The sequence below is a fragment of the Diceros bicornis genome, chromosome 12 (assembly GCF_020826845.1).
Source record: "Diceros bicornis minor isolate mBicDic1 chromosome 12, mDicBic1.mat.cur, whole genome shotgun sequence".
Lineage (NCBI taxonomy): Eukaryota > Metazoa > Chordata > Mammalia > Perissodactyla > Rhinocerotidae > Diceros > Diceros bicornis.
The window spans coordinates 56,561,834-56,585,942 of NC_080751.1; the positions used below are offsets into that span (position 1 = coordinate 56,561,834).

The 24,109-nt window shown below is 38.9% G+C and overlaps 1 protein-coding gene across 2 annotated transcripts in view; it reads right to left on the reverse strand.

Moving 5' to 3' along the window:
- Nucleotides 1-8,595: 8,595 nt before the first annotated feature.
- Nucleotides 8,596-24,109, reverse strand: part of RAB10 (RAB10, member RAS oncogene family) — an 80,446-nt gene continuing 64,932 nt past the window's right edge. For both annotated transcript variants that reach the window (XM_058551631.1, XM_058551630.1), the window contains 4 exons: nt 21,992-22,130; nt 17,572-17,661; nt 16,550-16,651; nt 8,596-11,128 (listed from right to left, as the gene is read on the reverse strand). In XM_058551631.1, coding sequence (XP_058407614.1) covers nt 11,045-11,128; nt 16,550-16,651; nt 17,572-17,661; nt 21,992-22,130 — 415 coding nt within the window. In that variant the 3' untranslated portion in view covers nt 8,596-11,044. The remainder of the gene's footprint in view (nt 11,129-16,549; nt 16,652-17,571; nt 17,662-21,991; nt 22,131-24,109) is intronic.

Consider the following 24,109-nt stretch of genomic DNA (forward strand, 5'->3'; position numbering starts at 1 on the left):
AGTGTATGTCCACACCTGGGATCCAAACCCACGAACCTGGGCCGCCCATGCAGAGCGTGCCAAACTTAACCACTATGCCACCGGGCTGGCCCCATCTATCTCATTCTTTGTTTCTTTTTTTTATAGCATCCTATTCGTGCTTTATGGATTCAATATCATGTCATATCCAAGAATATTAAAGTGAGTTTGGGGTTTTTCTTTCATTTTCTGCATTTTGTTTTTCTTTTCTGTTTTTTGTTGTTTTATTCTCTCTTTTGTGGTTAACATGAAGAACTGAATACCTGAATGCAAATAATCTGTTAAATCTAGGTGTCAGGTATGCAGATTTTTATTAATTTTTCTATACTTTTCTATATGTTAGAATGATTTCATATATATGTTTAGGTAGATTGGAAACTTCATGTACGTTCATCTGTCTTGATGACTGGAGGCCTTCAACACAGAAAAATCTGCAATGAGCCGGCCTTCCGGTTGGTAAACCTCCAACTGACGGTATTTGTGGGTCTTTTCTCTTGGGCCAGGTTTTCCAGAGAAGGCCTTCCTAATCTTCCACCTGGGTATGAATGTTTGGCTGCCAAAATTCTGGGGAAGGTGGGGGAGAAGCAAGGAAAGAGTCCAAGGAGCCCATTACTCAAGAAGCAGGTGTTCACTGAGTGCCTTGTTTTCGATCCTACGGCTCACCTCCACCTTTCCCCCTGCCTGCTGTCCTCAGACTAGAGGCTCTGTCACTCCATTTCTGCAGATAATAACCTCGCGGAGGGGTGGCAGCAACGCCTGGCTGCAAGGGGTGGGCAGGGACACCTGGGGATCCCGTTATTTCTTATACAGACTTTCTACCCATCCCCATTTTTACCCTACTGCCACATGCCTGACTTTCCCCATGGTACCTGGTGCCTCTAAATCCTGGAACTCTTAAGATTCAGGGCCAGTCTGCTCCCTCTTATCAGCATCCCCCTTTGAAAACATTTAGGTTGTAACTTCTGCGGAAGGACAGTTAGCTCTGTTTTCCATCTCCCATTTTTAAAAAGCTTTGTTCAATTTTTGCATAAATAAAAATTTTAATTCTCACAGATCTCTTGCCTTTTTTTTTTTGTCTTTGTATTCCTATACTTTTTAAATTCCTTTCTTCCATTTCAGTGGGGGTTGGGAGAGCGAATTTAATTTTGTGTGGCTATGTTTACCATAAATTCTCGATGATGGGTCTCAGCCCGAGGGGCTCTGGGGAAGTTTCTCCAGACACACTGAAGAAACGCAGTTCCCAGGAATGGTCACGAGGTGGCTCAGGGACTTTATATTTAACTTAGAGTTTCTCCAGATCCACCCCTGCCAGCTCACAAGAGTTAGCGTAGTGTGAGTCTTGGTTTATCCTACAAAGCACAACCTCAGAATCGTAGAAAATTTACACTGGACTGAGTCTCCAAGGGCTTTCTGGTCCACTTCCTTTTAGAGACAAGGGAATGGAGATCCACAGGAGTCAATCAGTTGATCCTGTATCTGGAGGTGGTTGGTAGGAATAGACCTGGACTTGAATTTTAAAGTTATGTTTGAAGTTGCCTTTAAATGGGAACTTTAATGCGCCCAGTGGCGCAGCGGTTAAGTGCGCGCGCTCCACTGCTGGTGGCCCCGGGTTCCCAGGTTCGGATCCCGGGTGCGCACTGACGCATCGCTTGTCAAGCCATGCTGTGGCGGCATCCCATATAAAGTAGAAGAAGATGGGCACGGATGTTAGCCCAGGGCCAATCTTCCTCAGCAAAAACAGGATTATTGGCAACAGATGTTAGTTAGCTCAGGGCTGATCTTCCTCACAAAACAAAAGAAAAAAAATAAATTGGAATACAAATGTGAGTGCAGGAAAGTAGGGGTGGGAACAAGGAGGCCCGCGCAGCCCCTGCTGAAGTGGTGGAGAGAAAGAAGCAGAAGGAAAGTCACAGGTTCACTTACCACACTCCTGAGCTCCCGCTGCGTGGGCGCAGTGCACTAAGTGATGTGAAGACACAAAGAGGACAAGACAGGGTCCCTGCCCACCAGAGCTGACAGTCTGGTGAGGAGATGAGCCAATGGGAGACAGTTACCCACATCCAAGGAAGGCTGCAATAAATGCTCAAGAATATGTAGATCGAAAGTGCTCTTCTCGGTACAGAGAAGGGAGAGGTCACTTCCCTGCTCAGGAGTGGGGAATATCCCTACTGGTGGGACTCAGCTGGCGTTGGAAGAAGAGTGTAGATCAGCCCTTCTCAAATTAGAACGTGCATCGCCCAGGGCTCTTGTGTAAAGGTAGATTCTAATTCAGTACGGCTCCATGTGTGTGCGCGCGCCCACACGCGTGATGAGATTCTGCTTTTCTAACAAGCTCCCAGGTGATTCCAATGTGGCTCATCTGAAGACCATGCTTTGAGTGGGAAGGGTGTAGGCATTGGTTCCCCTGCACGTGGGAACCACATAGGAAGTGAAACCAAAAACCACTAACACTCCAGTCTCACCCTAGAGATTCTGTGTTAATTGGGCCGGTGTGCAACCTTGGCGTTGGTTTTTTTAAAGCACTTCCCAGGTGATTCTAATGCGCAGTAGAGTTTGAGCATCACTAGCGTTGGGGACATTTGTTGTTCTTTTTGTCCACCCAGGACCTGAATCCCCCACCTTACAGTCAAGAGCTCAGCCCCCCACTATTGAAACTGAAGACATGAGACATCCTTTCCGCCACTTGCCTGGCATCTGGGGCACGGACTTTGGGCTTCACCACCAACCTCACCATCCAAGATGTCTGAAGAAGCTACTGAAACAAAGAAGCAGTGGCTGCACAGTATCGACTTTTAGCAAAGATTTCCAATTGGTGGTAGCTATATTGTTTCCAGAGGCAGCAGTGACAATTCTTGGGGCACCGTGTTCAGCAGCAGGGACGGTAGGGCTTTAGCAGACCAGTTCCGCTAAGCCTGATTTTGAGCGTTGGTCTTGGCTGCGCAGCCTCTGAAACCGGTTCTCTGGTCCTGGAGATTGTGAGCTACCCAATATAATTTTAAACACACACACACAGAGCCCTTATGGTTAAATATAATACAAATTTCAAAACCCACATAAAACAAATGTGTAGATTAATAAATTGTTTTAAGGCAAATACCCTTGTAAACAACATCCATGCAAGAAGATAGGATTTTGCTATCCTCAAAACTCTCCATGTGCCTCCTACCATTTATAACTCCTCCCTCCCTGCTGAGAACATCCCATCCTGACTTTTAGGGTAATCATGTCCTCAATTTTCTTTATAGTGTATTACCTCTGTACTTCCCTAAACACTTTATGGGTTAGTTTTGCCTGTTTTTCTTTTCTTCCAGTCTTTCATTATTTTACAGTCTCTTTCTCCTCATTGAAATTTAATAGTTGAAGAGACTGGATCAACCGTCCTATAAAATTTACCAGTCTGGATTTTGTTGATTAACGTAGTTTAATTTAATGTTCCTCTGTCCTCCGACTTCCTATAAATTGGTAGTTGGATCTAGACCAGAGGTTTGATCTGACTGAGGTTTGATATCTTTTGGCATGGCACATCATAAGAAGTATTGTGTCCATGGTCAGAAGGTGCGTGAATGGCTCTATTTTGTTGGATCTCCTTCTTTGTGAAGTTAGTAGCCATTGATCACTCCTAGATCCATTCATTCACGAGAGGCTGCAAAATAGTAAAATTCTATTTCTTCTTTCTTTTTTTGTTGGAATACTTCTCTATAGAAAAACTTTAACTCATTTACTATTGTTGGGGAGAAAAACTTTACTCTCTTAGGTGCAGTATTTGGAGGCTTGCAAACTAAACTGACAAAAGATAGATTAGCAAGAGAAAACCAGATTTTTATTCACTATGTATCCGGGAGTTCACAGAAGAATGTGTCTCCTAGAATTTGGGGCTTATATATCACCACAGTAGGAGATGGGGAAAGGCAGAGAGGCACTTCTGAGAGAGCAAATGACTTCTTAAAAGGGGGAGGGGGTCCTCTCTTTGGCCGGAGTGGGCCTCTTCAAGTTGGCTCCCAAGACCTACTGACACATCCTTAGATTCTGAGAATTGCTGTCTGATGTGACAATGTCTTTCTGGCTCATCTTATAAACTTCCTGCCACAAATGTGGAATCTGCCACTTCTCCAAGAAGCCCTGGTTCCTTTTAGTGGGAAAAGGGAATTTCTTAGGGCCCAGACTGCTGTAGTCTTCATAGAGAGTATAGTGGATCCCCTGCACTCACTTGCTATTGGAGCGTGCAAACCCATTTGGGTTTCAGCCGCTGCTCTCAAATTGGCTTGGAGAGCCTTCAAAAACCTGCTGGTTATTTTGGAGTCTGAGATCCATTAGATGCCCTTCTTCCCTATGTTTCCTTCTGCACAGATGCTGATATCATGCAGCTCCTGCTTCTGTTAGAGGTTTGTCCCTACCTGCTTGTGTCGGGGGGTTTGTGGGGCTACCTTGTCAAACAGCTGTGCTGTACACGTTGTTCATGGGTTTTGCTATCCTAATTGCTGTGTTTTTATGGAGGGATTTGTGGAAAATGAAAAATTATGCCACTACCACCTTCTTATAAAAATCTAATTTTAGTATCCTTTTAATAAACATCCTCCACTGTTTAAATTAGCCAAAGTTGGTTTTCACTGTTTGCAGCTAAGAACCAAAACCGATACAGAGAGGTGTTAAGCAAAGGGGTGGTAGAAGCAATGGTTTTGTTATCTGACCCGTTTTGAGGCCTGCGAACACCTGAGTGGCTTTGTGTAGCACTTTGGTTGAGAGTAGAGGCTGTAACAGTGCATTGGGGCCTGGAGAAGGTCCTCAACTGTTACATCAGCTCAACTCACTGCTTTATTTCCCCAGAAGCTTGGACAGTGACAAGCTGCGCTCAAACCATGACAGATCCTTGCTGTAGGCAATGGGGCCACTGTACATTCCTGAGCAGGATGCGGGGCATTCAGAAGATTAACCTTCTGATCTGTGCAAGATGGACTAGGGGTCTGTGAGGGAGACCAACACTCGATGATAACTTAGCAAAATAATGCAGTGGTCCAGAACAGAGGTACAGGGGCGAAAACTAGAGCGTGGGAACGTAAAAAGCAAGACAGGAGATAATGTAAGAAAAGTGAACAGTCCTAGGTGACAGGGATGGGAAGAGTCATCAGTGGTTGAAGTCTCAAAGGTGGGTGATTAGTAAATAAATAAGTAAAAGAATATCAATGTAACATCCCACATGAGTGACCTAGAGTTTAAACTGGAAGTGATCCCTATCCTAGGGATTTGTTCTTTAAACAATTCTCTTCAAACATTTATTTCCTAGGTAATACTTAAGTGGCCTGGTAGGAGGAAAGACAGAGTGTAACCTGTGCTGATGAAGAGGGATGAGTGAACAGCCCACGCTCCAGCGTTCTCCCAGTGGGGAGATTCACTGCAGGAATGGGAGGACGCCACGGAGAAAGGCAGAGCAGCAGCCCCATACCCTACAGAATTACTTAGATCTCTCTCTCTCATCCCAGTGAGCTTGCCTGGACAAAGTGCTGCTCAGCTAGCACCTTCATCACACACGTAGTTTCACTGCAGCATCTGCCTTCAATATCTTCCAGACCTAAGTTGTTTCTGTGATTGACAAAGTGAAACGTAAGAGGCTTTAATGGCATACTCCAGGCACTTTAGAGGAGGCACAGGTGACACGGCCTCTCCTTAGAGTCCTATTGTTTTCGAAGCAGTATCAACTCTGCTACCTGCACATCTGGTATCTGAAGCAAATGGACCTTTTTCATTTCACACTAAAAACCTGCACTTCAAGCACTCACTGGAGAGCTTCATTTTGGATTGACTACTCTCCAGCTCCAGTCAAAAGACCAATTGAGGGCTGGCCCCATGGCTTAGTGGTTAAGTGAGCGCGCTCCACTGCTGGCGACCCAGGTTCGGACCCCGGGCTCGCACCGACGCGCTGCTTCTCCGGCCATGCTGAGGCCGCGTCCCACATGCAGCAACCAGAAGGATGTGCAGCTGTGACACACAACTATCTACTGGGGCTTTGGGGGGAAAAATAAATAAATAAAATCTTTAAAAAAAAAAAAGACCAATTGAGACCATCTCACAATCTAATGAGAATGTTAATTACCTTTAAGAAGCAATAAATTCTGTCTACAGCCAAGTCAAATCACCACAAAGCTGCAAACCTAGACTTTATTACTTAAGCTCCCTGTAGACCTGTCACCATCAATTTACAATTTACTCTTGCATTTTACTGAAATAAAAATGATAGAGGCATATAAGAAAATTTATGCATTTTATGAACTTGCATTGGAGACATTTTCACTTTATAGTTCAACGACCTTTAACAGTGACGCTTCTGAATTTTGTGCTAGAGATTTTCTTTCCTTAGCAACTGTTACCTTCTCTTTAACTGGATACAACAGGAACACACGACCTCTCTTTTCATCTTGGTGCTGAACATCTCAGACCTAAATTCAGTGTCCTAGCAAAACATTCTCTGGCTTAGGGCACTCACATCCCTTATGTGGCTTTTGATCTCATATCGAGTCCTACTGTAGTAGTCATTTATTATACACTATCTCTAATCCACCTAAGAAGTCAGCATAAACTATACTCAGCTGCCTTCTTTCCTCTCCCCTATATTTTTGAGTTTTCACCACTAGTACTCACTGTTGTAGCCATTAATAAGTAACAAAAACACCCCTCAAAGTATATAGCCTCCAAAAGCCAATTTAGAGAATTGCAACTGCCTCATTTACTTTCAGCCAAAAGATAGTTTAAAGTAGGAGGAAACATAAAATCAGCAAGGTGGTAAGGGGTAGTATAGGTTTAAAGCAAAAAAAAAAGTAGCAAACAGAGCCAAGTGCTTTTCAAGGGCATTAGTCTTTGTCAGAAGGTACCAAGGTTGGACTAAATGGTTACATTTAACTAGATAAGACTATGTTCTAGTATTCTATCTTCCTGTTGGCTATAGCACATGCTTATTACCCCATTATAATCATCATAACTAAATCTTAGGACCTTATCCTGAGAAACTGATACGGTGAAGGTGAAAGTAGAATGGCCAGTGGCATCAAGCTTGGTTTCAAAATCCAACTCCAGCACCAACTGGCTGTGCCACCTTAAACAAATGACTTAATCTGGGAGTTTCTTATTTTGTAAAATGGGTTACTACTTCACCAGGTTGTTGATGACATAACCCAAAGAACCTAGAATAGTGCCACAAGCCCCTACTACGCTTCCTAGCAGGCAAGAAATATTCTTTCCCCTTCACATATTCCCCTGAACTTCCAATCTGCATTGCCCTCTGCCATGATTTGAATCGGGTCCTATTCAAATCTCAGTTAACATGACGACTTCCTATGTGATCTCTAGAACCCTTGTTTTTCCTCTTCCAACCCATCTAGACTTGTTTCCCTCCAGCACACTGCTCTCACCACTCTCAAGGGCTTACCAGGACTCCCCACTGCTGATCATACTGTCCAGTTAGACTTGCTGTTTCTCACATAAGCAAAGCTTGTTTCTGATTTGCCCATGGTTCCTTCTTACCCTCCCCTTAGCTCTGGCCATTGATCTACATATCTAAGAACCAATTCACGTCCCTCCTCCCTTATCAAGCCATGCTGTGGCGGCATCCCACATACAAAATAGAGGAAGATGGGCAGAGATGTTAACTCAATGTTAATCTTCCTCAGTAAAAAAGAGGAAGAGTGGCAACAGGTGCAAGCTCAGGGCCAACCTTCCTCACCAAAAAAAAAAAAAAAAAAAAAAGCCACCCCCAACTATTCTCACCAGCTAAACTTACTCTTCTATTAATACAGCACTTAAAATCTGGATCACAACTATTTGGCTCTTGTATATGTTTAGCTGATTATTAATCGCTCTTGCTTTCTAAACTAGACCCTAAATTTAAGGGCAGAGACCATGGTCTATTTTCCTACACCAATCTCAAAAGCAGAATCATAGGCCCCACCCTAGACACATACAACAGAAACATGTTGGAGGGGAGTGAGCAGGGAAGCATTAAAAACACTCCAGGTGATTCCTATAAACACTACAGTATGAGAAAACCTCTACATAGCCCTCCAGCAGAGATAATCTTGCCAACAAATATTTATTTACTGACTAATACAGCCTTAGCAAAAGGATCAAACATTTTTTTCACCAATACTACATATAAAGCCAAAGCTATCACTGATGGCTCACAAAAAGCAGGAAATAACTTGACATTTTTCAGATAAGAGACAGTCACTGTTGAAATCAGGACGCATCCTCCAGTACGGCTACCCCAGCCTGGTGCCCTGGGGAGTCAGCTGACTCCAGCTGTAGCTGGCCTTGGGCACATTCTAGCATTGTCAGCTGGGGAGTGACTAGGATCATGCTCTTTTGATACCAGAATGATTCTGCTTTAGTGTCCTAGAGATAATTCTACTTTTCTATGTAGTTTCTCACCAAAGATAGTTCTTGAAATTGCCTCCCCAGTTTTCCCTATGTTGAGAAAGTTATTTCCCTTCTACTTCTGCCCTTCTAATACTCAGTTTGCTATTTTGCATTATTTTCACAAGTAATCCTCCATCTTCAACTCCATAAATAAATGAAAACCAAGCCACACAGTTGGAAATCAAGTTTTGTTTTTATATGAAGAGAAGTAGACCATCTAGAAATATTTCAGTTTATTTAAATTGTTAAGTAGAATATGAAACCAAATTTGTAGCTAGTACCAGAGAATGGACTTAACTGTTTGGTTGTTTAATGAGAACAGCTTCTACACAGGATCCCAAGAGACTTACAGAAAAAGGGGCAAAGCCCTAATATTAAGCAAATAAAACTCATGTTTCAAACAGGTTATACAAAAATTGATTTATACTCCATTTCCCTTTTTTTGATATTTAGAAAGTGCAGATTTAACAAAAGGTAGCCATATCCTTTCTATGTACAATGCCGATTATAATTATGCAACAACAAAACTGTCAGTCTGTTACCCAAAAATCCCAGTGTTTAGCTCTCAAACCTTAAGTCACTGAATTGAATAAGGATTAAAGAGGGTTAAAAATAAAAAAGCTACTGCCACATTCCAGATAAAGAAAAGCAACAAACACATTGAAAGTAATCTAACAACAGTTTTAACCTAAAACTTTTCGAGAAGCTTAACGTCATTTCATTATTATTTTTAGTGGAAAATTAGGGATTATTTGGCAATGCTGCTTTTACTAGTAGTAAACAATGATAAAGTCAAGTGAGGGAAAAACCTAAGAACCACCACCAGTGAGGCATATAAAATTGTTTTTAGGGCACTATCTGAAAAATTCATGGATGTTCATAGCAGATATGTCCCTATGTTGTTTGTTTATGTGAGCCAAGAGGGCATTAAAATGCTATCCACGACACAGCAAGACCTTTCAATGAAAGCTGCTGTCCTAAACTCAGCCTCTGCTAGAAATGAATCATGCTATTCACAATTATTTCAACAAAGGTATCATCTTAGGATGCTAGCAGCATAGCAAACTTAACTTAGCCTATCCTAATGATAAGCAATGAAGCAAAACTAGAAAAAGGAAGTAAAAAAAGGACAGGGTTGGAGATAGCAAGACGTCTCCTCTTTACATGAAAAGCCTTTTGTTGTCCTTTTTCCAAATCCATGGTAATACAAGTTTGCCAAAAGGATGTGAAGATAGGACTCAAAATTAATAACATTCTGAAGTATTTCTAAATCTTAAGGTAAAGACAACTTAACACTGAAAAAGTGTTCTTCAAAGGCCAAATCTCAATACATTTGGCAAACACGTTAATGAATTTCACTGCTCCTTTCCATCTTTTTAAACAATCTTTCCTGGGCTACCAAACTGCTAGAGGAGTTGCCAAATTGGAGACTACTCACATTTAGGTTATGAGATTTATTCTAGGAAAGTGAATAGGCTACACACCTAATTAGAAAGACAAACCACAATACCCTCCAAACACGAGTGCATGCAATTAACTCTTCCATTTCATAAACTCAATGGCTAGACAGGAAGGGAACACAGAGGGAAGGAGAAGAGGAACGTGAAGTAAAACAGCAAATGAAGGAATCTGGGACAGAAGTTTTAGGGGAGAGAGAAAATGAGGGAAAGACACAATTAACTGACATCTGATAGTAGGCAGTTAGAATTTATCTTTCAGTTTACTTAGCAAGTTAAATCAGTGCTTTATGTTAAACTTGACAAACCTACTAGTTTGCCTCTTTCGTTTTTAAATAACTCACACCATGGGGTGGGGGGAGGGAGAAGCAAATAAAGCAGCATGCAGCAGACAGACACGAGGAAAGAGTGGCCAAGGAGAAGAACCGGCAGCAGGAATCGTTTTATTAAATATCAAGGCCACTTAAAATGAGACTCAGCAAACCAAAGCTATCATTTCTGCATTACCCTTTGTCCTCAATTAACTACTTTGAAAATTACAGCCAAGCAAACCACAAACATTTTAATGGTTTATGTTTGGATGATATGTCTCCTGCACATGCTTCCACCAAAACAAAAAAAGGAAAAACCAAAGAAGTTCCTTTCCACATAAGGCACAGGACAAAATTAACCCCATTCACATATTCAAGGCGGAAATGAGTGTTTTCCTGGCTTTTGTTTGTTTCTTTTGCTATACATGTCTATAGATTATAGGGACTCAAGCACATTATCCATGACAGAAAATTCCACTGTTGTACAAAATAAAATTGTTAATTCTAACTTTTATTCTTATATAATTTGCAGAATAGAGTTGAAATGATTGCTATAGGTTTTAATGTTGATAAGAAGAACTGGACTATAATACAACTGAAACACAGTGGTGAGCTGAGCAAGCACATTTAAAAATGAAGTCACAGACATGATTTTTCTATACATTTTTTTGTTTGAAGAAAATTATAAAGTCAGCAAGCAGTCACAGATGAAAGAACAAATAAAATAGGTGAACTGGATAGTTAAGATGAGGAACAAAAATATCTGTTTAGAGTTAAAAATGGACAGAGTGGTTTATTTTGCAGCAAGAAGAGAAAACAGGGTGGCGGATGGCAACTGACGGAACAGGAGGACGCTCAGCAACATTTGCTCTTCCAGCCTGTCACGCCTCCTCCACTGCTGATATCTACGTTTTCACTGTTGGGCTCTTTTACAGGGGTCTGGAACAAACACATAAGAAAAGTATCCCATGAAAAACATTGCCATGGATAAATCAAGATTCAACAGAAATATTCTCTTAAATGTTAATTTAAGTAACAAAATACAATTACAGTCACATGAGACAGGTTTTCTCCCCCGTGCAAAGTAAAGATTTGGAAGTTTTGTTTTTGATCTTTATTTTGCCTGCTTTCTCCAAGCTGTGAAATGCCTGGAGGCCTCCCGGCATCCCTATATAAAGCTTCTGAAATCTTCTCTGCCCTAACTCTTCAGAATAGAGGTTTATTATCTCCTAGCCCTGACTCCTGAGTACTCAGTACTTACAAAGCCTTATCAAAGATACGTATAGGGGCCGGCCCCGTGGCTTAGCGGTTGCGTGCGCACGCTCCGCTGCTGGTGGCCCGGGTTCAGATCCTGGGCGCACACTGACGCACTGCTTCTCTGGCCATGCTGAGGTCGTGTCCCACATACAGCAACTAGAAAGATGTGCAGCTATGACACACAACTATCTACTGGGGCTTTGGGGGAAAAAAAAAAAAAAAAAGATACGTATAAAACCAATGCTGGGTCATGTCTAACTTCAGAGAAGTGAAACAGCCCTTTTCTGCTTAGTTACCTGCTTTTTGAGACTGAAGCCTGTATTTCCATACCAGAGCTTTAAAATGGTCATCTCAATCATGATATACTAACATTAAGTGGAGGAAAAAGGGTAGGGCAGAAAGCAAAGTTGTATAATTCATGTTAAAAATGGATATAGTGGGGCCGGCCCCGTGGCGCAAGCAGTTAAGTGCGTGCGCGCTCTCCGCTGCGGCGGCTCGGGGTTCGCTGGTTTGGATCCCAGACGTGCAATGACACACCGCTTGTCAAGACACACCACTTGTCAAGCCACGCTGTGGCGGCATCCCATATAAAGTGGAGGAAGATGGGCATGGATGTTAGCCCAGGGCCAGTCTTCCTCAGCAAAAAAAAAAAGAGGACGATTGGCAGATGTTAGCATAGGGCTGATTTCCTCACACACACAAAAAAACGGATATAGAAAAAGTCAAAAGGAGAGACAGCAAAATATTATGTTAACAGTAGTAGCCTACAGGTGGTGGGTTTATAAGCAAGTTTATTTTCTTCTTTGTATAATCCTGTATTCCCCCCCAACATCCTAAATATTACTTGTAAAATCAGAAGAATATACTATTTTAAATGGATAGCCTTTACTGTATGTATGAAAGGAGAATACTTTTTTAGGGAAAGCTTACATACAGTAGAGTATACGAATCTTAACTGTACTTGATGGATTTTTAGTACATACTGTGAAACTACCATATCAAAATATAGAACATAATACCCCAGAAGGCTCCCTTGTGTCCTTTCCCAGTCAGTACTAGCCTCTAGAAGGTAATCAATACTCTCATTTCTATCACCATAGATTAGTTTTTTCTGTTCTTGACCTTCCTATACACAGAACCATATTTTATGTATTCTTTTGTGTTTGACTTCTTTTACTCAGTATCAATCTGTGAGATTTATCTATCCATGCTGTTCAGGAGTTCACCATGAATGGAATTTTAAAAGCTAGGATGCAACTGAGAACTTTTTTTCTCATGGAAACAATATAAAGTTAAAGTAGCCCAAGGGGAAAAAGTTAACATATTTAAAAACCTCGTGTAGCCCAAGAGAAGCCTGCTTAACACATACCTCCATGAAATCTCTACTTGCACTCTGAGCTCACCTCCCTACTCTCACTGCCTTCTGGGATTCTTCTCTTCACTGTATGGCAAAGACACAAGCTTCACATTAAAAAGATCTTTGTGAGTTTTCATGAACAGCTAACTTAGCTCCTAAAAGAGATCTTTGAGAAAAATGTACAGAAGACAAAGAGGCAGCTCAGCACCCAGCCCACAGCAAGGAAAGAATACGGCTGCACAGGAAATACTCCTTCTCTGGGAACTTCCAGGTGCCGGCCAGTTAAAGATACATGGTGATTGTAACCAGGGGGCAACTTAGCACTATTCACCTAGCACCTCACTCACAGGCTATCCTTTCACAATTTAACTTAGATCCTTGAAACAGACTCTCTAAAAGAGAGAATTATCTCACTTAGAGTAAAACATTTTAGAACTAAAGTATTAATCAAGTTTATTAAATACAACTTTAAGCTGGTTCCCAGCGAAGAACAAGAAAAAAGTCAATAACTAAACAAGAAAAGTGGGCAAAGGAATAAACACAAAAGTTTACAGAAAAGGAAATACAAATGTGATTCTTAAACACATTCTAAAAAAATGTTCACCTTCCTCATAAGAGAGCTGCAAATTAAATCTACATTTTTTCACCTGCCAGGTTGCAAAAGATCTGAAAGTCTTGTAATCCACTCTGTTGGCCAGAGTGTGAGTAGAGAGACACTCGCATACACTGCTAGTAGGAGTGTAGATGGGTACAACTCTCATGATACAATGTGGCAGCATATACCACAATTATAAATGTACATATGTGCTCTTTGGCCCCTTCTGGGAATCTGTCCTTCAAATATGCTTGCTATATGTGCAAAATGATTTAAATATAAAATTATTCACTTCAACACAATTTAGGAGATCATAAGGTTGAAAATCACCTAAATGTCCCTCATTGGGAAACCTGTCTAATTATGAAATATCCACTCAAAAAAGGAATGATTTAAAAAGTAGAATTATTTTAAAAAGTGGAATTATTTTACTTATATTAAGTGCCAAACAGTATAGAGCATGTTGCCTATCTGTACAAAAAAAAATTAAAAAAAAAAAAGAGGAGTGGGAATAAAAATATACATTCACTTACTCATATAGTAATAATTAAGCAATTAATTAATTAGTTACCCATGGGGGAGGAAAGAGGAGTTGGGGTAATGTAGTGTGAAACTTCTCTGTATGTTTACTCTTTTTTTTGCTTCAGGAAGATTCGCCCTGAGCTGTGTCAAATCTTCCCCTATGTTGTATGTGAGTTGCCACATGCAGCATGGCTGCCGCCAAGTGGTGTAGGTCCGCACTGGGAACTGAACCCGGGCCACTGAAGTGGAGTGCGCTGAACTTAACCAGTAGGCCATGGGGCCAGCCCCCTTCTCTTTTTATTTTAAATGTTCAAACCATGGGAATGAATTACCTATTCAAATAACTCAGTTAAAAATGTTTTCAACTGCTTTCATTCTAAAGTTAATTTTTCTTTTATCAACTCAGGAGACAAAGCACTGCACAGAAAGTTGCTAGTCAGGAAACTCGACTATACTTCACATCTTCTAATGTAAAGCAAGTTTACGTTTGATGTTTTAACTCATAACTTTACCACACTGAAAAGTGTAAGTATGTATACGGAAAAAAATGCTACCTCATATTTGGGCCTGCCTACATTGGGAAGACTCTAGACTGAGATTTTTATTTACTGGTGTACCCATACTTTTTAACCTTTAATATGATAACAAGAAAGATCTACCTCACTGGGACACAGATTATATAATGATTATATAACACTATTTTAAAAAATGCCAAAATTGGTGAGAAGATCTAGGGACATAGTATAGACAGAAAGAAATCAGAAATGATGGAGAAGACCAAAAAATCCAGAAAGGAAAAGAACGCAGACACAAGGGTATTTCGATAAGTTTTAAGTCCTGGAATCATTTTTCACCGTGACCCACCAATCCCTGAAATACAAAGTACTTTGCACCAATTAAAAAACAGTATTTTTCTATTCCTGTTATTCCCTTCATTTAATTAAAAATACAAACATATTTTTCCTAGTCCACCTAGTATTTTTCTCTTCTATTTCTATTTTTGTTTCTCACAGGAATATTGTAAGTAAAAATGTATTTCCTGAAGAAATTCTAATGGGTTTTACCTTTATCCACTTGTGAAAGAATATTTTAAAAAATTTAAATTGTTTTTATAATTTTAAAAAGAACATGTTAAAATTTCAAACCAAAACTGTACCTAAAGGTAAGAGTCAGTGAGTGATTCTGTCGTATGTCCCCCTCCCCTTACCACCATCACTCCCTTGGAGCACTCACTACTTAGAGTTTGGTCTACATCCTTCCAGATCTTTATTTTGCTAGACATAACCAGGCGTGTGTGTCTGTGCATATACGTGTGTTTCATATCATACATAATTTTTAAAAGATCATACTACACATATTATATTTTAACTTGCTTTTTATTACTCAATATATTATAGGTATAAAAAATTGTTCTAAGTCTCCTTCATTCTCTGAAATTAAATGCAATTTTTGATCTGACAGGATTCTCAAAATAAAATATCTCCTAATGCAGCAACTCCCTAGACATGATATGCAGGATGTTGGCAGACGTGGAAGGGCACAACTTTTGTTTTATAGTCACACTGAACAGCAATAATTTGATGACTTTTTTTCTAGTTTGAACACTCAATTACAGTTAACAGATAATTATATTTCACTCTAAAAAAATAAGTTGCTTGGTTTCTCACAAATTTCACTAGATTTATACCTGCAATACCATCTCTATTACACCTTGTTTTATAGATTTTTTTTTTTTTTTAATCTTTGGGTTGGTTTTTGAAAAATACTGATATTTCAAGTAAAAAACAGAAAGGTTACCAGAAGCAATTAAATTTTCTCCTAAACAATGTTAGCTTCTACTTTAGGATTTGTGTCCGATTTTCTCTATTTTCATTTGCATTTAAATATATCATAGATTGAATAGAGAATTCAGAACTCATAACCAAATCTGTGTATTATATTTACTCATTTGAGGGAAAATATGAAAACTAGATTTCCCAATTTTGCTACAAGTTATTTGTACTGGCAAGTTTTGGAATTCATAAATTAAACCCAATAACTAACCAGGAGGTAAAATGAATTCCCCAAGATCACATTTTCAGCACTTTTTTTACATCACAGGTTGAAATGATTGGCTAAATGAAATTTGGAGATGGACTTACTCTATTTATTCACTATATAACATATACAAGCCCTTTACTGGCATGTCTGAGAAATGAATACACAGAAGAACAGTGATTCTGCAGCAATAACTACATAACAGATTCACCTCTTAAATTTTAAAAAATCATCTATGGGAATGTAAAGGATGTGTAAGAGAAATAAAGCCAAAAGTAAATAGAAGAGCCACAACACCACGGACCAAACAAAAAGCTGGAAAACGAGTATGAAATTGGGGCCTAGAGAGTGAGTGTGGGAGCTTAGAATACTAACTGTTACCACTGACTAGATCCTGCAGATTTCTAGATGGCTCTCTGTTCCCCTCAGTTCCTTACCTCACTTTGGAGGATTATATATTGGCAATGGGTAAACATTCAGGAACAATACCACCCAAACTCAGTTTTTGTATATAAATCTAGTACTTTAGGAAAGACTGAGTGTTCAACTATGACACTGGGCACCTTGGCAGTAAGTAAAAACAGAAACTTACCTTTCGAAGGATATCTTCAGCTAATGTGAGGAACGCCTTTTCGATGTTTATATTTGCTTTTGCACTAGTCTCAAAAAATCTAATACCATGCTCCCTTGCAATCTAAAATAGAGGCAAAATATCATCATAAAATTATGAAGTACAGGTTGCCAAGTTGTGACTTGAGCATCTTAGAGGAAATAGTAATATTATTCTAAAGGCAGCAGTCTCAACTACATTATATAAAACAAACAGGTTATTTCAATGGGTCAAGATTCAAACTGTCAAGCTCTTTCAAAAATACATACATAAATAAAGAAATAAACAAAAGTAATAAAAGAATCTTTTCCTTACACCAAGAGTTTACTTCAGATAGTCTAAACGTTACTTAGGGACAAATGTTACTTAGGGACAAATGTAAGAGAAGTTCAAAGTGACTCAGCAGTATCTAAAGTCTGCTTGTCACAGGCTACTGACTGTCAAACTATGGAATCATAGAAATTGATACAATTCTTTAAAGTCTTAAGTTAAAAAATTGGGAACCACTGATTTTATTTTTCTCTCTTTGTAGTTTAAATAAGGCTACCAAATACTACTGCCACAGATTTGACTCTCCCATACCTGTTAGATATGAACTGAAAAAATTCACTTAAATGTTAAGTTATTGTTTCCAACAGCATTTAAAAAACGATGTGAAGGGGCCGGCCCCGTGGGATAGCGGCTAAATGCGTGCGCTCCGCTGCTGGAGGCCCGGGTTCGGATCCCGGGCGTGCACCAATGCACAGCTTGTCAAGCCATGCTGTGGCGGCGTCCCACATAAAGTGGAGGAAGATTGGCATGGATGTTAGCTCAGGGCCAGTCTTCCTCAGCAAAAAGAGGAGGATTGGCATGGATGATAGCTCAGGGCTGATCTGCCTCAAAAAAAAAAAAAAAAAGATGCGAAGAGCTCTGCGCACTCCACACCACTACCGTAAAAACAATCAAGTAAAATACCATCTGCACAAAGAAAGGGCAGCATATTAGTTTCATTCAGAGCTTTTTACCTGTTCTCCTTTTCCTTTAGGTACAACTCTTTTATCATCCATATCACACTTGTTTCCTAGTAACATTCTTTCCACATCTTCATTGGCATGCTAAAATACAATAAAAATTTAATTTGCATACTACCATGAATTATGGCTTAACAGTCTCTAAAAACGACTTTATTTTTCTCAATTTACAGAGCCATTTCTATAGACTAAAAGTTCAAAGCAGTTACCCTGAAACCACCCCATGCTAAAAGCCTACATAAATTCTTAAATTATCTAGAAAAAGAAACAAGTCCCAAGACATACCCCTGTCAAATAATACTCTACCTCCATAGAAGGCTGTCTAGTTTCCAGTTATGTTCTCACCAAAAGAGAGATACATGCCTACATCTTTATAGGCAAAAGATCTGAAACTGGAACCTCTCACGCATAACCTAAATCCAAGCTGGATCATGACTTTGGATAATGTGTATTACCCTACAGAAGCATTAACTAAAAACTTCTACAGGGGCCAGCTCGGTGGCGTAGCGGTTAAGTGCGCGTGCTCTGCTTCAGCGGCCCGGGGTTTGCAGGTTCGGATCCTGGGCATGCACTGATGATGCCTGCTTGTCAAGCCATGCTGTGGCGGGGCTCCAAATAAAGCAGAGGAAGATGGGCACAGATGTTAGCTCAGGGCCAATCTTCCTCAGCAAAAAGAGGAGGATTGGCGATGGATGTTAGCTCAGGGCTGATCTTCCTCACACACACACAAAAAAATTTCTAAATTTCCCTTCAAGTCTCAAAAAAATACACTGTTAGGGCACAACGAGATCTCACAGAAAAATCAGTTAAAAACAAATGTTTGCTCCATCAAAATCCTAATGACATCTTTTGCACAAATAGAAAAATCCATCCTTAAATTCATATGAAATCTCAAGGGACCCTGAACAACCAAAATGATTTCTTGAAAGAGAAGTACGAAGTTGTAAGATCCATACTCACTTTCTAATTCCAAAACTTACTACAAAGCTATAGTAATCAAAACAGTGCACTACTAGCATAAAGACAGATACATAAATGACTACAGAGCCCAGAAACAAACCCTCAAATACATGGTCAAATGATTTTCGACAAGAGTACCACGACCATTTAATGGAGAAAAGATAGTCTTTTCAACAAATGGTGTTGGGAATACCAGATATTAACATGCAAAAAAGAATGAAGTTGGACCCTTAACTTACATCATATAAAAAATGAACTCAAAATGGATCAAAGACCTAAATATAAAACCTAAAACTATAAAACTCTTAGAAGAAAACATAGGGGAAAAGTTTTATGACACTGAATTTGCAATATTTCTTGGATATGAAACCAAAAGGACAGGCAACAAAAGAAAAAATATATAAATTACACTTCATTAAAATTAAAAACTTTTGTGTGTCAAAGATCACTATCAACAGAGTGAAAAAGGAACCCATGGAATGGGAAATTTATAAGCAAATCCTTTATCTTTGGTCCAATGCACCTTTCCCTGAATATCCCTACAGCCAAGGTAGTTATCTTCTCTGGATACCAAGAGTAATTTATGAGATTGGATTTGTCTTAAATATGAATCCATCACACTCTTTCTACCAGCCCCATTCTTATCTGGATAACTTCTGATCATCTCTTCAGATCTCAGCTTAAATGCCATTCCTCATTTCAAGACTGTTTGGCTATTCTGGGTCCCTTGCATTTTCACATGAATTTTAGGATCAGCCGGTCAATTTCTGCCAAAAAAAAAAAAAAGGCAGCAGCTGGGATTTTGATAGGGATTGCACTGAATCTGTAGATCACTTTGGGTAGTGCTGCCACCTTAACAATATGAAGTCTTCCAATTCGTGAACATGGAATGTCTTTCCAATTATTTAGATCTTCTTTAATTTCTTTGGACAATATCTTATACAAAAAATTTCCAGTGTACAAGTCCTACATTTTGGCTAAGTTGTTCATCTAAGTAGTTTTTTCTTTTTGATCTATTTTAAATGGAATCATATTCTTAATTTCATTTCAGATTATTGCTAGTTTATAGAAATAAAACTGATTTTTGTACAGTGATCTTGTTTCCTGCAACCTTACTGAACCTGCTTATTAGTTCTAATAGTTTTATTTTTTGGTGTACGTGTGTGAATTCCTTAGGATTTTCTATACACAAGATCATATCATTTACAAATATAGTTTTACTTTCCAACTTGGGTCCCCCTCCCCTTTTTTTTTTGCCTTATTGCCCTGGCTAGAACCTCCAGTACAATGTTTAACAGTGCGGCCACAGCAGGCATCCTTATGTTCTTGATTATAGGGGGCAGGTATGATGTTTGCTGTGGGATTTTCACAGATGTTCTTTATTAGGCTAAAGAAGTTCTCTCTTCTATTTCTAGTTTGTTGAGTGTTTTTATCACGAAAGGGTGTTGAATTTTGTCAAATGATTTTCTGTGCCTGTTGACATGCTCACATGGTTTCTGTCTTTTGTTAACATGGTGTATTACATTGACTGATTTCATATGTTGAACCACCTTTGCATTCCTAGATAAATTCCTCTTGATCGTGATATATAATGCTTTTTAAAATGTTGCTGGATCAATTCAGCTTCTTTTCATTTAAAGTTTTAGTTTCTACAACAAAGTTAAAATTAGTCAAAGCCAATCTGTTATATGTTAGAAAAACAGATTTTCTTTTTAATGGCTGGATTTTATGTATCTTAGTTCTCATGCTGGGAAACTTAAACCATCCAGCCTACCAAGTGAAGTGTATAATAAGCCTGTGGTATAATAAAAAACATGTATTTGGTCTTTATCCTCATTCCTGGCATAGTACTTCTAATTTCCTGAGTGCTAAAAATGTCTCTCCTTATTCCTAACACGCCCCTTTCCACTTATTTAAGTTTATGCTAATGAAGGACTCATGGAGGGCCTCTACAGAGCTTCACAGTGGAGGCTGGTCACCAGAGGAACCAAACAGCATGATCAGAGGGTTGGAACTTCTGCCCCTCCACTCCTACATCCCATGAGGCAAAGGGGGCTGGAGATTAAGTTCAACTATCAGAGGTCAGTGATTTAATTAACCATGCCTATGTAATGAAACCTCAATTAAAACACTGAAACAACGAAGTTAGGGCATTCTTTCAGGTTGGTGAACATACCAAGGTGTCAAGAGGATGACATGTCCAAAGATGGTACGGAAGCTCTGTGTTCCCCAACCCCCATACCTTGCCTATGCATTCCTGAGTTGTATCCTTTATAATAAAATTGTAATTGTTAAGTATAGCACTTTCCTGAGTTCTGTGAGTCATTCTAGCAAACTACTGAACCTGAAGGTTGGTCATGGGAACTCCCAAATTTGTAGCCAAATCAGACAGAAGTGCAGGTAGGCTGGAGGACACAGGACTTGCATTCGAAGGAAGGGCAGTCTTGTGGGACTGAGTCCTTAAACCTGTGGAATGTGACACTAAGGCTCAGTAGCTAGTGTCAGAATAGGATTGAATTGTAGAATACCCAGCTGATGTGAAAGAACAGGAAAATTGGTTGCAGTTGGAACAACACTGAATACTCTCTATATAAATTGCTCTTACTACACATGCTACTTGGCCAAACTATAAAATAAAACCTAAGGAAATCCAAGATGGAGCCTTTTTTGTTTCAAAATCTGCATATCATTAACTGATTATTAAAAACTAACAGGTTTCTCCTTGAAAATTTATTGTAGCAATGGAAAAGTTAGTAATGAGCCCTTAGGATTGCTACCATTGAAGATATTATCTTGGGTCTAATTTTGGCTTAAGACTTGGTCTTCGTATATTCAGCCAAAACTTGCTTTAAAGAGCTGGTGTTAACGAAATTCAAAGCCTAGAAGGCAGCAATAAGACATGAAAAATAATTACAACAAGAGGCTACTCACGTTGTAGCACAGAAACAGACACGCAACTTGACCTTATAAAAACTGACATCTTCACATGCAATGATTGGTGCTATTTTCTTGGTTAGGTTTTTAACCATATTAGTACTCAGTATTTTCAAAATGTCTACAAGCAATATGACATTTCTATAACTGAAAATAAGTTTTAAAATTACTATTGAAAATATAATTCATTCATTCCATAAAAATTCACCAAGAAAGAAATCATTTAGAGAGAGGTGTACAAAATCATCAGTAGCTTCTATTTGGGGCCATCTTACAACATGGCTGTATAGAGTTTTTGGGTAATTTAGTAATTGCCTTGGGTAGGGTTCTAGATATACTTGCCCAAAATGTAAGAAAAAGGTAGGCAAAAAATACATTAATCTTTAAAAAGTAGAAATACTCAGTAACTTCAATAATAATGATAGCACATTATATCCTAATGATCAACTAGAATACTTATTCTTCTCAACCAAGCACACAAATATGTTTATGACGGGTTTATGCAATTTCTAGGTCTTACCTCATCTATGTTTCTAAGCCATTTGCTGATGTTTTCAAAACTTTTACCATTAGTGATGTCATATACTAGCATGATACCCATTGCTCCTCTGTAGTAGGAGGTTGTGATGGTATGAAATCGCTCCTGGCCTGCTGTATCCCTGAAATAAAAAGCAATAATTTGTATTAAGCATTTTGATATTACTACATCCTACATAAAGGGTGAAACAGTAGAATAGTTTGGTAAGATAGACAAAGACTAAAATCCACTACATGCCACAAAGCAAAACAGAACCACCAGTCACTTAATTCTTACATGGTAAACAATTATGGTTATTCATAAACATATATATGTTAATATATATGTTAATTTCCTTTTGACTCAAAGGAAATTGATGACCTATCTATACTGAATAAAACTCTGGAAGGGAAAACAGTAGAAAGTGACATATAAAACTCTTGATTAAGAGTTATTTAAAAATGAACACTAGCAAATGTGATAAAAACTCTTGGAATTTTATTTTACTTAGTGATCTAGTTTCCATGATGTAATAAAAAAGCATGTAGAATTTTTACATTAAAGGACTTTACCATAGTATAGCCATATTTACCTTGAGAGAATCATTTGCAAAAAGTTGTAACGATAACCTCATTTATAAATGACAAGACAGAAATATGTAAATAGTAGTATTTTTCAATGCCTTCAAGCCAAAGATTTGAGATATTTATTTTGCTCCTGTAATTTTTCCCTCATTTGCATCACTAACTTCCTCCTTTTATGGATCATTCTCATCGGCATATATACGTTTTAACATACCCTATCTGTTCTTAAAAAATAAAATTAAAATAAACAAAAACTCCCACATCCCTCCAACTAACGTCGCATTTCTCTGTTCCCCCTCCCAGCAAACTTTTTAAACTTTTTTTTTTTTTTTTTTAAATTATAGCCTTGGGCCAGCCCAGTGGCATAATGGTTAGGTTCTTGTGCTCTGCTTCGGTGGCCCAGGGTTCGCAGGTTCAGATCCCAGGCAAGGACCTACTATGCACCACTCATCAAGCCATGCTGTGGTGGCGTTCCACATACAAAAAATAGAGGAAGATGGGCACAGATGTTAGCTCAGGGCCAATCTTCCTCACCAAAAATAAATAAATAAATAAATTATAATCTCAAAGGAAGTCACAAAAACAGTACAAAGAAGTCATGTGTACCCTTCACCCAGGTTTCCCCAATGGTGACATCTTACATCATAGTACAAAAGCTAAACCAGGAAACTGACATTGGTACAATCTACAGACCTTATTTAGAGTTCACTTCTTCTTACATGCATTCTTTTTATTTTACATGTCTGTGTGTGCGTGTGTGTGTATAGTTCTCTGCAATTTTATCACATTTATAGATTTGTGTAATCATCACCACAAACAAGACAGAAAACCGCTGCATCACCCCTCCACCCTCTATAGCCCCTATGCCCTCGCCAATCATCTGTTCTCCATTTCTATAATTTTGTCATTTCCAGAATGTTATATAAACGGAATCATGCAACCTTTTAAAATGGTCATTTTTCACTTTTTTCAGCATAATGCCCTTGAGACCCATTCAAATTGTTGCACGTAACACTAATCTATTCCATTTTATTGCTGAGTTGTAGTCCATGGTATAGACGTATCACAATCTGTTGAGTTACTCACCTATGGAAGGACACTTGGGTTGTTTCCAGTTTTTGGCTATTACAAATAAAGTTGCTACGAATATTCACGTATAAGTTTCTGTGTGGATATAAGTTTTCATTTCTCTGAGATGAATACCCAGCAATATTATTCCTGAGACATATATAAGTATATGTTTAATGTTAAGAAACTGCCAAATTTTTCTAGAGTAGCTATACCACTTTATATTCCTACTAGCAACGTATGCGAGATCCAGTTTCTCCGCATCCTCATCAGCATTTGGTGTTGTCACTATTTTTATTTTAGTTGTTCTAATAGGACATGTAGTGATATCTCATCATCATTTTAATTTGTATTTCTCTAAGGCTAATCATGTTGAACATTTTTGCCATCCATATATCCTCTCTGGCGGATTGTCTGTTCATATCTTTTGCCCATTTTCTAATTAGATTGCTTGCCTTTTTTTTTTCTT